Genomic DNA, 18,691 nt, shown 5'->3' with positions numbered 1-18,691 from the left:
ATACTGTTCATACCTACACACATTTTAGGCACATACATACACACATGCACACACACACACACACACACACACACACATATATATATATATATATATATATATATATATATATATATATATATATATATATATATATATATATATATATATATATATATATATGTAGGTATGAATAGTATGTAGATATACGCGTTTGGGATTATCAAGCACACTTGTCCACATAAATTCGCAACCATAGCAAGTTTTAGATCCTCTTTATGTGCACACGGACAGACAGACAGATACACGTGGCTGTATGTACATTATATATATATATATATATATATATATATATATATATATATATATATATATATATATATATATATATATATATATATATACATATACATATACATATATATATATATATATATATATATATATATATATATATATATATATAATTATATAATATATATTATATATATGTATATTGGTGAGAAGAATTCACTTCTTTGCAGCCCTCTTTGATAATTTGTAGAGAAACAGCACACAGAAACAGGGAGCGTTTAAGGAGCTGCTCCCTGTAAATTAAGTTTTGCCCATTAAATGAGTCAGGGTTAGTATTTTCCCTCAACAAGCCTCTTCAAATCGCTAAACTTAAGCTCTTTTACCAAGACACTCGTTCTTCAGCCAATCCCTCTTCTTCCCACACAGGCTCTGTGTTCCCAGGCTGAAACATGAAAATGCCCGAAGCAGGGATTAAACAGGAATTGCCCTCCTCAGCCAGGACACCTGAACTGCTTGGGGCTGTGAAAGCCGGCACGGAAACGAGGCCTAGTAAAAGCTAACACCAGTGTCAGCAAGCATAAGCAAACAAAGGACTGACCCAGAAACACGCTACCGGCATGACCTCCGAGCTGTCGCTCGACCTCTTTGCCTGGCTGATCACCTCACCATCCGAGTGCTATCTGAAGTGCCACGTGTAGAAGGTCCCACTTGTCTGAAAGCCATTTTATTCTGCAATCAAGGAGCTTCGCTTAAAGAATAAGGAAGGGTGTGTGAAACGTTGTTGAACATTTGTATCCTTCTGCGCCCCTACATCCATCAATCAAGCCTTCAAGCTGATTTAATTTACACCTCATTATTAATTGTGTGGAATTCTAGTTATGTAATCTTGTATCATTTCATTCGAAAGGTGCCAAGAGCCCAGCGTTTACGGCTCTTTGTAACTGACCTGATTTATGTAAATACATTCAATTAATGTAGACCTGGAATTTCTCTCTTGAGTCTTTCCATTTACTTGAATCATAATTCTCCTGGCATTTGCTTCTTGCATGAAGTGTTGGTTCCCAATCAGATGTGTTAACTTCCAACGCTTGTACCAATATATATATATATATATATATATATATATATATATATATATATATATATATATATATATATATATATATATATATATATATATATATATATACTAATTATATTATTAATTATTTTGTTTAGTTAATAGCAGGATATATAGACAAACAGTACCAAATCCAGTTGTGGCTTATACTCCTAATTGATATTCACATTTCTGTTAAACAAAATTCTTAACAATTAACCATGTGGAAGGAAAAACTGAATATAGCATTGAAAATAGTCTTTTAGATTTATGACCTGTTACCTTTGAATAATATAGATATCCTATTTAGTGTTTGCTCAGTATATGCTAAAGAACCATCATAAGGATCCTTATAAGAAGTAGTATACCTTAGTTTAACCAGACCACTGAGCTGATTAACAGCTCTCCTAGGGCTGGCACGAAGGATTAGACTTATTTTACGTGGCTAAGAACCAATTGGCTACCTAGCAACGGGACCTACAGCTTATTGTGGAATCCGAACCACATATACCGAGAAATGAACTTCTAACACCAGAAATAAATTCCTCTTATTCTTCATTTGGCCAGGGAATCGAACGCGGGCCTAAAGATAGGCGAGTACGAAATCGACCCATCCAATGAAGAACTAGGATCTTATATATATATATATATATATATATATATATATATATATATATATATATATATATATATATATATATATATATATATATATATATTATATATATATATATATATATATATATATATATATATATATATATATATATATATATATATATATATATATATATAATATATATAAGGATCCTTATTACGTTTCTTTAGCATATATTGAACAAACACTAAATAGGATACCTATATTATTGAAAGGTAACCCATCATAAATCTAAGACTATTTTCCAATATTATACACAATTTTTCCTTCCACATGGTTAATTGTTAAGAATTTTGTTTAATAGAAATGTAAATATCAATTAGTAGTATAAGCCACAACTGGATTTGGTACGGTTTGTCTATAGATCCTCCTATCAACTTAACAAAATAATTACTAATATAAAAATTTATTAAGTTAATCTCCTTAAGGTTTTAGAACATAACTGCATCCTATTTAAATTATTCGGAACAACCGGCAATCATTTTTCTCTATCATTCAGATGCCGGGGCCATACGGGTAAGCAACGGCAGTTAATTTGAACACAATGCCCGCATTGCGTAAAAAAAAAAAAATAAAAAAAGTTATCGAAGCTTTGCAGATCAGATAAGGGCAGCCTACGAAGAGCCTACCCGCAGGAAATTTTCAAGAGCCTCCAACTCTTTCAGGAAGTTTGCTTTTTGCAGAAACGCAGCAGCAATTTTGGTTTTTGTTACGTAATCTACTTCTGCAGTGTCCCTCTGTTTGCCAATAGGAACTAAGGAAACGGAAGCAAGGGATGGGCGTTTGGGATGCTAGGGGCCTTGCTAGTCAGGTCTGGGTCAACCAATCACGACCCAATGATATAAGACAGCGTGTAAAAGGACCGCCCCTCGGAGGGACTAACCACCAATAAGGAGAGAGATCCTACACGGGTAAATACTTGTTGGTCTAACCAAAACAAAAGGTAAATATGTAAGAATAATAGGAATATTGAAAACTTAACGAAATCCGATAAGGTATTTGGACCGTATTCAAAGACGTAGCAAGTAAAGAAAGGCCGTTGAAATCCCCGAATATCGCGAACGAGCAAGCTTTTAAATTCTGGATAAATTTCGACAAGGGGAAATGAACGCAGAGCCAGGCACGAGCGAGGGGTTGGGCACCGTCAGGATGCGGGGAGGGAGAAGGGAACACCGCAAAGGGAGAAGGGAGGAAGGGCATTTGAAGGAGAGCTGAGGCAATATTAACAGCCAGCAGGCCTTCTTCCCCACCACTACTCGGTCGGACAACGCAGGCACCACACCCACGAAAGGTAAACGAACTTCTCTCTCTCTCTCTCTCTCTCTGCGTCCACAAGACACGCGAGTGCATTCAGATATGACGTTGCTTCATTGATGTGACACATATTGAAGCTTGTAGACCCGGCATTTCATTCATCCGGTTATCAACACTGTTTATTGCCTCTTCAGTCAGTGTTAATGCGCTCTTATTGGCAGCTATTTGTGATTGGCGTGTTCCATCTTTTTAAAGTCGTCTTCTTACATATTAAACAAATGGATTCTATTAATCTTAAATTTTCGACGTTAAGATTTAATCTCGGATATACGAAAAAACTTCATTCTTGATAACGCGAGTTTTCTTTTTCAAATGGGAAGTACACTCAAAAGTGATTTCTTCATCGTTCCTAAAACTTACATGACCGACCACTTGGAAGTAACCCTTCAGGCAAAATACAATTCCAACTTTCTAAGAACGCCCCAGTTTCAAAACTCTCAAGCTGCTTGTTAAGACTGAAAACACCTTAATACAATACGGATTATTATAACTATCATTATCGTCATTATTAGGTTTGCAATCAAGTGAAAATCATTGAATAACAGACGAAAGAGATGTCTTTTTTCTTCTTATCTTCGAAGATAGGGAGCAGTATAAAGCTTGACATGCAATCGCGGTAAACACAAGGATGAAAATATCACCCAACCCCAGCTAATTAAGTTCTCTTTTTATTCCTCCAATTCTCAAGTGAAAATTTTGATTAAAAAATTGAAAAGATGAAATGTTATGAAATATATTAATCAGTCAACTGTGTGTATATAAGTGAAATGTTTCCTTTTGCTTTCTATTATCATATCGCCATCAACATTCTTCCCAATAATGTTACCTGCATTACTTTTCACAATCTTTCTGAGAAATCAAATACCGACCATGAACTGTGCCTCAGGGACAGAGTTGAAGAAATCGGTAACAAACAGAGAAAAATATCTAGGCAAAAAACTCTAAATTAATCCGAGGTATTTCCGTGTAAAAAACGAACAAAACAAAAAGCCTGCTCGCTCCCTCGAAGGCGGACTTGGCAGAGGACATTTTGGCGCTGCGACAGCCACATAACTATTTCGGTCTTTTCCGGCAAGCCCAACTCAGCTGATTCTTTAAATAACTTCGGGCAGCTACGGCTTACACGGAACTTTATAAAAAATATTATTGTTTTAAAAATAACTTCTTTTTTTTTTTACGACTGCGCATCACAGTTAATCTTGATCGTTGTTGGCCGAGATCAAAGAAAGACTTTTGCTTTGAGAGGTTGAGAAATGACCTTCAACAAGCAAACTTGTCTTGGCGAGCTCGTCCCCGTGCGGGGGTCAAGGGCAAGAAAGGTGACTATTCAGTGAGACTTGTCACAAGGCTCTCTTTTCTTTATCTTTGCAGATTTTGCTCACGTTCGTTGTTCGTACTTTGACAAGTGAGTCGAGAATAAATAAAAACTTTTGTATACCTTAAAAGTGCCAAGGACTGGACAGGTGGTCATTGTAATAAATGAATACACTACTTACCAACAAGTATATCTAGACGTTAAAGCTTGCAAGGGAGGAAACCTGAAGCAGTGTTAATAATATGTTTGTCTTATTATCTTTTATGAGACGCAAGTCATTCTGTCGTTGACCTATGATCACCTCATCATAGAGGGCACAGAAATAGTTGGGTAGTCTAAGTTTACAAATTAAGATTATAAGGGTCTCATTCATAAATATAATAATAATAATAATAATAATAATAATAATAATAATAATAATAATAATAATAATAATAATACCAGGAACACACTATAAACCACCAGTTTGGAACAGAGCGTGATAGTAAATAAAAATAGCAAAACTCTATGGATCTATAACCAACCCTTTCACTTACCAGAGTTGCGCGTGAAATGCCGTCGAAACATCTGCACCAACAAACAAAAAACCCCTTAATAGATGTAAACGTGCTTCATCGATTTCCTTGCCTTAGAGATTCGTGTCTTTGTTCCCAAAGAGTAAAATGAAATGGTTGTCCCATTTCTACTCCTGCAGCAATAACAATGTAAAATTCAACTCCTCTACTTTTCCACCACCACATCAACTATTTCTACTTCTTATATTTGCACTTACTGCCAATGACCCTTGTTGTTACAGCCGCACTTTATTAAAGTGAAAAATTCGGTAAATCATTTTTACACTTTTCCAGTATCGCAAACCCAGGCACACTTAACTCAATTGTTCAACTAAACCCCACTTTTTACGTTATAAACCTTGAGGCACCAAACTTTTCTGTCTCGCGTGATAACTTGTCCTTTACCTGTGTCATTTTCAGTGGCTCCTTTTGATTTGCTGAATCATTTTACTGCTGATAAACCAGTTTTTTTTCCTTCGAACAATAACCTACCATATCTTCGTCATAGTAAACTAAAACTCATTTTTCCATTTGCAACATAAAAATTTTCTCCTTTACAAACCGACACCATTGTTACTCTTACTAACAATGAACACTTTTGCAATTAAGAGTATCTACATTTTCTTGAAAGAAAAGAAACCTGTGACTCCTTTGCCAATTAAATCCAATATATCTTTAAAGAAATGAACAAAACCTTACAAAATGGCACCACTGCTGCATTTATGGATCGCCATAGCATTTCCGCCTTTAAATACTGAATGCATATTCGCCGTTGCAATCTGAAACTGTTTTTACAGTTTGCAAAACCACACAAATTTCGCCAGTGGAAATGCAACTCGAATGATTTGCACATTTCTAAGTCAAATCCTAATTTGTTCTTCGCAGAGCCATCATGACCACTCACTTCCACTACCCCGACGCCAACCTTCGCCATGAGCTGAAGAGGATCGCCGACGCCATCACTGCTCCTGGCAAGGGCATTTTGGCTGCCGACGAGTCTGTGGCTACCATGGGCAAGCGCCTGGCTGACATCGGAGTCGAAAACACCGATGATAACAGGCGCAAGTACCGCCAGCTCCTCTTCACTACCGACAAGGTAACCACGCAAGCACATATATACACTTGATCATGTTCATTAAGCTGTACATACACAAGAACCATACTAAAGAACGCCTTTTCATTTCTTAATAAGGCTTATGATTTTTATTTTGATATTGCAAAATGTTCCCCTCGCATTTAAAAATGAACAGAGAATTTCTTTTAATGACCGTAAAGCTAATACTTGAATCACTAACGACAACCTTTCCACAGCACCTGTCCGACAACATCTCTGGCGTCATCCTCTTCCACGAAACAGTCTACCAGAACCACGACGATGGTACTCCCTTCATCAAGCTCATCAAGGATAAGGGTATCATCCCTGGTATCAAGGTAAGACTTGAAGAAGCAGCTATAGCTTCATTTGAAAGAGAAGGGTTACTGAATCATCTATGAAAAGATCATGCAAATGAAACTGATAAGGTTTCAACTGAAGGAGGGCAAATCTCGAGTTGAGATATTCCAAAGAAGATAACAGATACTCTGGAAAGTAGTCCTTCCTTTTATCTGATTTCTCTTTCTCTTCGTGGAGGCTTCTAAATCGAATAATATTCATTCTTTTTTAAAATTCGAAAACTAGTATTTTCTGTGCAAAGTTCGCTGACCTATGAAATCAGGTATGCAGAACATGACTTCCAAAAAGACTTGCTTTGTCTCCAATCTTTCTCTTCTGATCCCTGCAGGTGGACAAGGGTGTGGTGCCTCTTATGGGCTCTGAAGACGAAACAACCACCCAGGGTCTCGACGATCTCTCCCAGCGCTGCGCCCAGTACAAGAAGGACGGCTGCGACTTCGCCAAGTGGCGCTGTGTCCTGAAGATCAGCGAGAACACCCCCAGCCACCAGGCCATGCTTGAGAACGCCAATGTCCTCGCTCGCTATGCTTCCATCTGTCAGATGAACGGCCTCGTCCCCATCGTTGAGCCTGAGGTAACACATGACACTGATGGTCGATAAACACATGAAGGTGCTAGTGAAAACATATTCTTTTCAGATCAATATCCAGTTCTTCTGGTATCGCAATTGTTTTCTTACGTTTAATGAAATGGCCCATACACTGAATATCTCATTCAGAAAAACTGCTTAAGATTTTCGCACGAACTGCCAATTATATTTTCTTTACCAAGTTGTGGTGGTCTTATGTCACACGGACAGTTCAGAGTGGCAGAGTACCAACGAATTAATTGGACAGCCCCTTAATATAACATCAGCTTACAATGGGAATATAAACACAGACACTTTCAATCAACTACTGCACATTAAAAAAGCATCCCTTCCAGTCAAGGTGCCTCTATTTCTCGTCCATCCTCAACAGGTTCTTCCCGATGGTACACATGACTTGGAACGTGCCCAGAAGGTTACTGAGAAGGTCTTGGCCTTCGTGTACAAGGCACTTAGCGACCACCACGTCTACCTTGAAGGTACCCTTCTTAAGCCCAACATGGTCACTGCTGGGCAGTCCTGCCCCACCAAGTACAATGCATCACAGGTTGCAAAGGTAAGGTATATAATTTCTCTCTCTATTTCTCAAGGACTAGCCGCTTCGTGTATGTACGTTCATGAAATTTTCTTCGAAATTTATCAGCATTAGATTTTGCTTGAAAACATCTTAGTTGCTTTTCGCATCAAGAACTCCAGTACGTAAAACAATTATATTACAGACAATTCATGCTGACCTAAAGCACGGGTTAATTAGCTCAAAATACCAATTACAATGAAGGTAACACTAAAAACAGCAACTGCCACCACTACTACTTATAATAATAAAAAAAAACTGTCCTCTTTCACGCCAGGCTACAGTGCAGGCCCTCGCCCGCACCGTGCCAGCTGCTGTTCCCGGCATCGTCTTCTTGTCTGGTGGTCAGTCTGAGGAGGAAGCCACCATCCACCTGGACGCCATCAACAGGTGCAGGGTGAATAGGAAGCCATGGGCTCTTACCTTCAGCTACGGCAGGGCTCTCCAGGCCTCCGTGCTCAAGGCATGGCAGGGCAAGGACGAGAACATCAAGCAAGCCCAGGATGAACTGCTCAAGAGGGCTGGGGTAAGTTATCATGTCCGTGGTTTCGTATAACTGATTTGAAATAGGATGCTTGTAGTTCATGTAAATAGTAGGAGTAAGAAAAATCATTATAATAATGGTAAAAATAATATGGGAAAAGGACTGAATAAAGAAAACCTGAAGGTAATAATTAATTTAATTTAATAAATCATGAACATTTGTTCGTTAACCGGATATAATGTCTAAATAACATCAATATATTTACTCATTCATGAAGAACGCCTAGAGTTAATTACCTGAAACTAGTTCAGATTTTACGGAATATAAACATAAATGGGAAAAGTATCAGTCACGAATCAATGGCCCAGCAGATTTAATAAGATGTATGGCGAGAAAAAGAAGACGTGGTGCTTTCTGAAGCATCTGTACGTTTGAGTAGCTATGGAAAAACGAAAGTTGCAATGGTAAGTTGGGTTGGGAGGCTGTCAACGCCCAAGCCTTTAACTAACGAATCTGATTCTTTTCCTCGAACAGGCAAACGGCGCTGCTGCCCAGGGCATGTACGAATGGGGCTCCTGCAAGGGTACCGCCCAGGATACTGGCCTCTTCATCAAGGACCACGCTTATTAAGTGATATCTCCTTTCGAACCTCTTAAACAGCTCTTAAGTCACGAAGATCAACCCGGTTTTTTCTCAAGATCTTATGAAAGAAATCAAGAAACCATTTTTTAAAATTTTACAGTCATGCTGTGAGTGGCCCTACTCCTAAGAACACAAGGAGGTCTGCGACACCTTTTTTGTTTTGAGACTTTCTGCTGCTGGCCTAATATTAGCCTAGTTGAGATATGGCGACTAATTGTACCTGTCACTAATATCATCCAGTATTTGCCTTATATTATTTAAGTTTTAATTTCAAGTCCCACGTGAACGCTGGGCTAGTTTTCAGGGATTTCTTTTAATAGTTCAAAAAAGCAGCGGTATTTTCGAGGTTTTCTTGAAACGTCTCACACAGCGTCAATTATACGTCCAACGTATTGTCGGCTCATTAAGTGTCTTCAAGTTCCTAGAATATATGTAAGACTGGAAATTTTTATCTATAAAACAAGAAGAACACTATTTCATCCAAAATGACGAGAGATCATTACTGGAACGAACATATCTCGAAGGGCAGAATCCAGTTCTCCTTTTAAGTTGAAGATATAGAGAATCTGATTCAATGCGCTCCAGGTTCGATTCTTTATATCACGTTAAATGGAATACCAGAATCTATCTTTCGGGATAGACTGGTTCCAATAATGAGAAGTGTTCAAACTCCCCTCCCAACACCACGAAAACTGAGCTGCAGAAATTACAAAGAGGCGTCGATCAAAGCCAAAAATGGATTATATACATCGTGAGCGTTGTCGACCAGGGACGAACACCTAATAGTGAAAGATCTCGAAAGAAAATTACCACGATGCAGAAATACACCTAGACTGTAGAGGGGAGTTTGTATAACTGTATATTTGTGTATATTTAAGGTTAGTCTTAAGTTAAAAATTTATGCTGTACCTTATCCAATTCCATTCTTAATTTTTTGCTCAATTTTCCATTTATGGGATGCACATTATGCTTTCTTACCTCGCATACCGTTTTTGTAACTTAATTTCTTTGGATCGCCGATGTCCCTTTTTAAGTTTTGCTATTTATGATACTATACATTAAAATAAAGTTTATTATAAAAACTTACTGCTTGGTTTGAATATTCATGAACTTCTGATTAGTAAACGAAGACTTGGCTGCTCCTGAAAACAACTAAACTTAGGAAGAAAAGGCCTCCACATACAGAGCAAGGTGAACATCCTGACTTCAGTTTATATACATATACACGATATATATATATATATATATATATATATATATATATATATATATATATATATATATATATATATATATATATATATATATATACACACATATATATATATATATATATATATATATATATTATACACACACACACACACACACACACATATATATATATATATATATATATATATATATATATATATATATTAACACACACACACATATATATATATATATATATATATATATATATATATATATATATATATATATATATATATATAGTTTACCTCAGCATTCCGCCAACTAGTGGCTCCAAATGTGAATATGTACCAGCCTCAACTGAGGTCAAGAAAAGGGATTGGAGCTAGCAATATTTCAACAAGTCGTTTCCCTTATTAGGGGGCGGCTCCTGAAAAGATAGTGAAAAGGTAGCAGAGTCGTCACTGCAACATTTATATTAAAACTGTTGAACGAAAATTGTGTACTGAACCTCTGTGCAGGAAACGTTTACATTACCTGCTTCACTTACTACACAGAATGTTCACCAGCAGTGCTGAAACTCCCTACACATGTGCTTTACAACTCTCTAGCTTCCTGGGTACCAAGGCATTCTGCTCCAAAACTCCTTCCACATCTATCGGGCACTTTTCTGGGTCTTTTTCAACTCCTTCCGTCCAACAATTCTGAATCATACACTCTCTTCATCAGCTTGTACCCAGTTGTTTCCACATGATCAAACTATCAAAAAAAAAAAAAAAAAAATGTATCCATCTTTCCACCTACATTTATGTCTTCATCACTCTACTTACCTCCACATTTCTCATGCTTATTACTTCTCAAGCTATCAGTTCTTGATACTCCGTATGTTCTTCTCAGTGTCTAACTTTCTTCCATTTTATTCACATCCAACATGTGCGCTTCACTGCTATAAAGGAAAGTTGGCTGAACGATCCCACTATACTTTGCATCTTTGGCTTCCATTGGCACTTCCCTTCTCTTCCCAATCTTTTAACAACAGATAAAATTAACTGGTTTTTATATTTTTATTTCTCCTTTGAAGGTCCTCTCGTGTGACAGTCACAGTATATACAGAGATTTCTTGCTGGTCATTACTGTTAACAATGGTCTGGGTATTTGTCAATTTTTCGACGCATGCACTCGTTTACCAAACATAAATGATATCAGTTCTTGGTTAAAAACAGCTGGATCTGGTCGTTCCTCGCTGACAGATCTCTAGTTACCTCTGCTAGAATGTATTGAATGTAATATGGGATTTAGGTAGTAGGCTATGCACTGGTACCCATGTCATTCAGCGTCGAGATGGATGAAGATGAATTTTAAATTTTGTATTTTCATATTTACATATACATTTACACAAGTATGCACATGCATTTATACAGGTTTACATACACAAAATACAAAATTACACAAATACTGATAAAATTAAAACCTGCTTTATACAATATTACATAAATTAAAATCTTTTAAAAACAGAGCTGCTGAACTTCTCTCAAAAAACTGTCACTTTACATAAACTGGAATGAAGTGTATGAACTTACACTTAACATCAGACTTAATACACTATGGTGGCAAGGACATACAGTTATCTAAAAAACAGAACAGAGTGAAGCGTCATTTATCAACAAACGAAGCTGCCGGGTACCATTTAGACAATATAGCAGTTACTGTCACACTTGTACTTTAAAACTCTTGCATACGGGATGACACCTACATGCAGAAAACTTGCAAAACATCATTTGCTTCATACGCCTACACAAAGGGCTCGCCAGCAGTGCTTCAAGCCCTACCTCACTTTTCAATTCACTTTTTTCGTGCGTTTCCTGGCTATCGTGGCCCTTCCTTTCCAATGCTGCTTTCCCTTTATCTATCCAGCTCTTACTAGTTCGTCCTTTATTCCATCCTCCTAATAATTCTGATTTATAAACTGTTTTCACCTACCTACATTCTTCTCACATGACCAGACCATCTCAAAACACACTGATCTATCTTGTCACATATGATACACTATCTACATCTACATATCTCTCAATTTTCCATCCTTTAAATTCCTCTTACTCTGCAAAAACTATTCAAAGAATTCATCTCAACAGCTTCAATCTTTTAAATATTTCATTCACATGCAACATCCACACGTCACTTTTCCTTTCATACATTCCCATCTGGCTTCTGTAGACACTACATGTACCTTCACAGTCTTTAGAACACACCTTGCTACGTATGTTCCTTGCTTCATCTATTCTGTGACTTATCTCCTGCCTCATCCTGTCATCATCCATACTCACTCCCGAATGCTTCAATGAATCAAATGCTCCCATTCTACAACCATACATATTATCAACATTCAATGCTCCGTCATTCTCACATTCATTCTCACAACCTTACTCTTGCTCACAACCGTTTCAACCTTCTACTCTTGCTAGCCAGTCTTTGCAGTTCATTTGCACTATTTTCAGTTTTTATATTACCCACAATCTTTTACCTACATCTGCTATCATTTCTCTGATTTTTCTCATCACTGCATCCACAAGATTATTAAAAACAGCCAAGGAGACATAAGACACCCTTGTCTCAGATCCACTTTTACATCAAACCAGCTACGTCCTGTCGACATATTCCATCCAACACATTCTTCATCTCCTTCATACTCGCTTTCCACAACCTATCTTCTAAACCATACGGTCTCAACACCTGCCCCACCCCCCAACCCTCTATCGCTCCTAACAGAAGCTTTTTCTAAGCCCATGCATAACATGTAACAGCTTTCCATTCGCATTTCTTTCATAACAGCTATATAACAGACTGGCTTCCTTGTTTAAACCCACACTGTTAATTCTTCCGTCATCCGTCTTACTTTCTCAATTACATCCTACAGCACACCACTCAGGACCCAAACATAAAATAGCTTCTTACTGTCAGAATCATCATCATCTAACGTATGTAAATAAATAGAGTGACACCTTTCAAAAGCGAATCTCATCAACATCTCAAAACTAACAAATCATAAAAATGCTAACTTTGCAACGTTGAAGCACACCAGACAGTTGAAGGCAATCACAAACATGGTTATGTAACTGACACATAATGCTGAAAGTGAACTGATAATACGACCAAACCAGGGAAAGACAATGCATAGATACTGAAAGACACAATATTTAAGGATATTCAAACTGTTCTATAACAGGAATGCTTCGAATGATCCATTTCCTGACAACAGAACGGCCTGCAACTTCTGATTCCCCCACACTTCTCCACAAATCCCAGTCACTGGCGACAAAACAGACTTTTCTTTTTTCGTCGGAATTCTTCTTGGTGTTGCTATGTGGAAGGTTGCTCAGGTCTTGTTGTTGAGCAATCGAGACTTTGTTGCATGAGGACATGAGGTACATTCTCTATTTGTAGCATCTGGCTGCTGTCAGTTTCTTTGCCTTGCTTTTTATTCACTCTCATTCCACTTAGCACAATGTATATTCTGCTTGCCAGTCAATATCATTGTTTCTTTAAAAACTGCATTTAATACTTACTCATATAAGTTAATACATGCATCATATGTATACACATACACACACACACACACACACACACACACACACATATATATATATATATATATATATATATATATATATATATATATATATATATATATATATATATATACTGTATATGTATATGTTATAAAATGCTTTTACCTGACAATTAATTGAGAGAATTGAACTTCTGCTCTCAAGCAGGATTTGGACTCAAGTCTTCAGAGTTGCAAGAACACAGCTTTGTCAACCCTACTACTGGAGGAAAAAAACTGTTTCTTCCCCTCCTTATGGATGCTGTTGCTACTTACGTGCCTACCTACTGTTTTGCCTCAAGTAGTGGGGGTCAGTAAAGATGTGTGAGTGCGAGTATAACTCGGAAGACATGGGTTCAAAACCTGCTTGAGAGTTGAAGTTAAATTCTCTCATTTAATTGTTAGTTACGGCATTCATATATCATTCATATATATCACGTGGAAAAGTGTAATGTGAATACACACACACACACACACACACACACACACACACACACACATATATATATATATATATATATATATATATATATATTACACTGTAATAATATCGTAGTTCTGCAACTTTATCACTTAATAATTATCGTTCAACAACAAGAGATAATAAATAGTTAACAAAATAATAAAAATTAACATACACAAACACCAAATACGAATACAAGTCAGAAGCACCAAGAAAACGGTGCGGCGCGCATTAAACGGCATCGCAGCTTCTCATAATTTGAACTTCAGCGCCTCGGCATCAAGAATACTGCCATGATGAACTTGCAATAGTCTGACACGACGGGTATATAGACTCTGGTCCTGGAAGTGTGACCACGCAGTACCCCAACAGGACTGGATGCTAAGCGAGTAGCATGAACTAATTTTAGGTCTAAATCATTATTACCTTTTTTGGGGGGAATGAAATTCACCCCATTCGAGGAATCTTGTTTAACAAATAGAGATCCCCGGTAGCTATTGACATGGCGACAGGAGAGCAAAATTTCAATAAAAGCAGAACAAAAAACATGGCATATAAAGCAACATTTTCATAGTAGCAAGAATCCTTATAGATAATAACTAATTTTCTGGTAGAATTTTCTGGAGTCGAATCAAATGTTCAGATGATTAAGTACCAGATCACTTACACAAAATAGGTATTGGAGCCGAAATGCATTATAAAGGTAGCTAATCAATTAAGGTTGTATCGAAGTTTTTCTGGATTCCAGCCTCATACCCTACTGATTTATCAGATTTCTGTTAAGGACAACAAGCTCATTTCACATTTTTGGGAACGAGTAACTGCAAAAAGAGTTGTAGCTACTAAATACAGCCCTTACTCCTTTTTTCAAGGCCAACTGTCAGGTCACTCGTCAAGATTAAAAATGTATAACAGTTCCCAGAGCACCGTCCTGCTGAGGTCACCGTTCAGATACAACTACTGTGATTGGGATTAATTACTTCAACATCTAATTTACGATATTTACACATAAGAGTTCTATGGTTAACATAATACTAAAATCAATTTGAGCCAATCTAGACTCATTCCCGTAGTCAAAGTAGCTTTGGTGTACCTCTCTAAATCTGGAGGGAGTCACAGGAACCTAATTGCTTCTTCATGGCATTTTGACTGTCGAGAAGGAAATGTAAAAATTCACGGTACTTATAAGAGACCTTAGGGGTTAACTCTTCCACAGCTTTGGAGAGCACCTATTACATCATTTCCACTTGTCTAGAAATGTGATTCGAGTAAAAAGGCCCCAGAAACCTTTCAAGATACGGGAAAAAGCACGAGATTTCCAAGCTGTTTTGAACTGTAAACAAATTTGGAGAGAAGTGGCCCAGTTAACAATCGTCTATCTCTGGCTAATACGGGACATGATGTATGCACTAGACTATTAGATGAAAGAATTCATACTAGGTTCACCAGAGATGAGGTTGTTATTTCTTACAGTTTGTCTTCAAATCACTAATACATATCTCTTGGCAAATATAGAGTCCATTTGGTTCATTGAAACTGTACCAAAATTTGGCCTACTTTGCTTAACTGCTGCACTGTTAAACAGTAATTAGAGCTAGGGTAGGAGGAAGGTATTCTAATCTAACGCTTAAGGAGCACTAATTATAATTTCTAAACGGCGATGTGTATTCAAGCATTTATTATGACGTGACCTTGTTTGCAATGAACGGTCTGGGTAAAATTAAGTCTCAAGTTAGAATACTTTTTTGTGCCTTTTTAATGTTGATTTATTGTAAATTTATCACAGTATCTCCACAAGGGCAAAATAACAGAATTAAGGTGAAATGATGAGTTGCTTTTAGCCAGACACAAAAATGTATACGAATATAACTTTGCCTTACAAAAAAATTAGCTAAAAAAATAAAATAGCAAAGATACATAATTTTGTCACCAAGCCAAATTACGATAAATTACCCTTTTCAACGACCTGTAATCTAATTCCTTTTATGACAGTGACTGTGCATTAAAACGCAAAGAAAAGATGAAAAAGTGGTCAGTCTCTATGAAGACCTTCTCATCGATAGATTTCGTTGGTTTCACGCTAAGATTTTCGATGTTGGTCATTTTAAAGCTGAATTGTTTTGATTTATAAAAGTATGTTATAAAACAGTCAAATAACTTAAACAAAAGGTCAAAATGACGAGCTGAATATGGTAAATAGAGAAATCCAAACTTAGCTGTAAAAAATATTTGCTATATATATATATATATATATATATATATATATATATATATATATATATATATATATATATATATATATATATATATATATATATATATATATATATATATATATATATATATATATATATATATATATATATACATACATATATATATATATACACACACATATATATGCATTATATATATATATATATATATATATATATATATATATATATATATATATATATATATATATATATATATGTGCATGTATGTATATATACATATATATTATATGTATAAATAAATATGTATTACATATATGATAAATTACCTGCCCAGTTGCACATATTTAACTGTTAATTGCCACAAGTGCCAGCTAATGTACGGCAAAGTGTACCTGCGAAATCTGATGTATTAACGATAAGGGTACAATGACATTTATAACATAAGGCCAGGACAGAGGATCATTTATATCTTTATATAACTCCTCTATAGCATTTATTAATATTCAAGAAGTTGTGAACTTAAAACTAAAACAAATATTATACTGATATGTTTAAGAACGGTACGTTTGCAAAAAATATTCAATTTTTACCGTCATGTTATGCAGCACTGGCACACGAGTTTAGGAATAACAAACACTACGGAGAAGCGCACTGGGCAAAATAGGGAACGAAATCCTTATCATTTTCAATTTAAAAACTTAGGAAAAATTTCAGTTTGAAAATTTGTAAGTGTGAACTACAACCCCATGACACCATAATAATCTTTTAGCTATCATGAAAGAAGCTAATTTGTATAAACTAATATATAATTTGTATAAACTAATATATATGTATATATATATATATATATATATATATATATATATATATATATATATATATATATATATATATATATATATATATATGCATACAGACAACAACAAGATGCGCACTTTTACCTCAAGTAATAGAAAAGAGTATCCCAAACTCTACCTTCAAATCATTAAAAAATGTCGGCTATTTCCAGCATTGGGACTCCTCCCTCCATGGGGTGACAGCTGTTCATTACCTAACCTCCATCAGCCTAATCTTACTGCCTGTAAACACATGCCCAACACATACTCCAAATGTATTTAAAAAAATAGATATGTTAGTCGGATGGTTACTTGAACATATTTTCAAGCAAGTTTGGGGATTGATTTAATCTTGAGAAACTAAAAACTTGAGCCTTGTTGGCAAAGTGCTTTTCCGCATCCCAAGTCCCAGGCTAGTAACGGCCCCAAAACATAATTAGTTTCTAAATACAGTACTCGTTTGGATTCTTACATTAAAATTATTTTTGCTCTACTCCAGCCAGCCTTCAATTAATTTTCATTATCACGTGTCAATGGGAACCGTTGGTCCTGCGTCCAATTACTGCCGGTAATTTTATCGCCAACGTGACACGAACTCTACTTCTGCGCGCCTAATGGAGGCGATTCTGCACGCAGCTAGTTTTGTGTGTACAGTAGTACAGATGAGGTCAGCTCTGCAGTGTTATGCAAGCACGGCTACTAGGGTTGGAAGGAGGGGGCGGGGGTGCAGGGCAGAGGAAAATTATCTGTTGCAGAAGGCGTTACGTAAGCGCACATTGACAAACAAGTTGCTTTCCCGTAGTTCTTGTTACTAAGGGAAAAACACATCCTCGATATCTGTGCTTCGTTACGCAAGAATGCAGGCGCCTTCCGCACTGCATGGGCGTGTCCAAGCGTTTGCCCACAGCCGCATTTCTTTCATCGTGCGAAAAGAGATAGGATACGTACGACAAGGGTAGATGATTGGTGGATACAATGACTGAGTAAAATAGGGATGGTGGTGGGGGTGGGGGTGGGGGTGCTGCGGGGGGAAAACACAAACTCTCAGCTAATCAAAACTGTTGCTAAGACACAGGGCTGTAACAGCGGAAGAGGCTAATGTAAATTTTAGTTTAGAAGGCTTTTGGAAGTGGCTGCTACCGCGCATACGAAGGGGCTTTAAAAGACTGAAGAATGGTAATAAGCTAGGGGCTGATGGGTTCACAAGTGAGACGTTATAGTAGGATTTATGAGAACGTAATCAAGAGGCTGACATGGGCGCGTCAGGTAGAGCTACGTGAGGGGAAAGATTTCCGATGAATAGATGGCAAGCTTATGTGTTCTCTTGCATAAGGAAAAAGATGACAGAAGACTGTAAGATCTATCGAAGTATAAGAGTACAGTCTGATTTTCGCTGAGAAGGCAGCACATGACAGAAGTATTG

The 18,691-nt window shown here is 36.7% G+C and overlaps 1 protein-coding gene across 1 annotated transcript; it reads left to right on the top strand.

The window, feature by feature from the left end:
• Positions 1–3,161: 3,161 nt before the first annotated feature.
• On the top strand, positions 3,162–10,038 carry LOC136853401 (fructose-bisphosphate aldolase-like). The gene is made up of 7 exons (XM_067128884.1): positions 3,162–3,321; positions 6,099–6,309; positions 6,525–6,644; positions 6,995–7,240; positions 7,626–7,808; positions 8,104–8,352; positions 8,845–10,038. The coding sequence occupies exons 2-7, from the start codon at positions 6,106–6,108 to the stop codon at positions 8,938–8,940; spliced, it is 1,098 nt and encodes a 365-aa protein (XP_066984985.1). The 5' UTR covers positions 3,162–3,321; positions 6,099–6,105; the 3' UTR covers positions 8,941–10,038.
• The last annotated feature ends 8,653 nt before the right edge of the window (positions 10,039–18,691 follow it).

This window comes from Macrobrachium rosenbergii, chromosome 3 (genome assembly GCF_040412425.1).
Source record: "Macrobrachium rosenbergii isolate ZJJX-2024 chromosome 3, ASM4041242v1, whole genome shotgun sequence".
NCBI classification, from domain to species: Eukaryota; Metazoa; Arthropoda; class Malacostraca; order Decapoda; family Palaemonidae; genus Macrobrachium; species Macrobrachium rosenbergii.
Note: the sequence above shows the minus strand (reverse complement) of the source record. Positions and strands in the feature narration are given on the sequence as shown.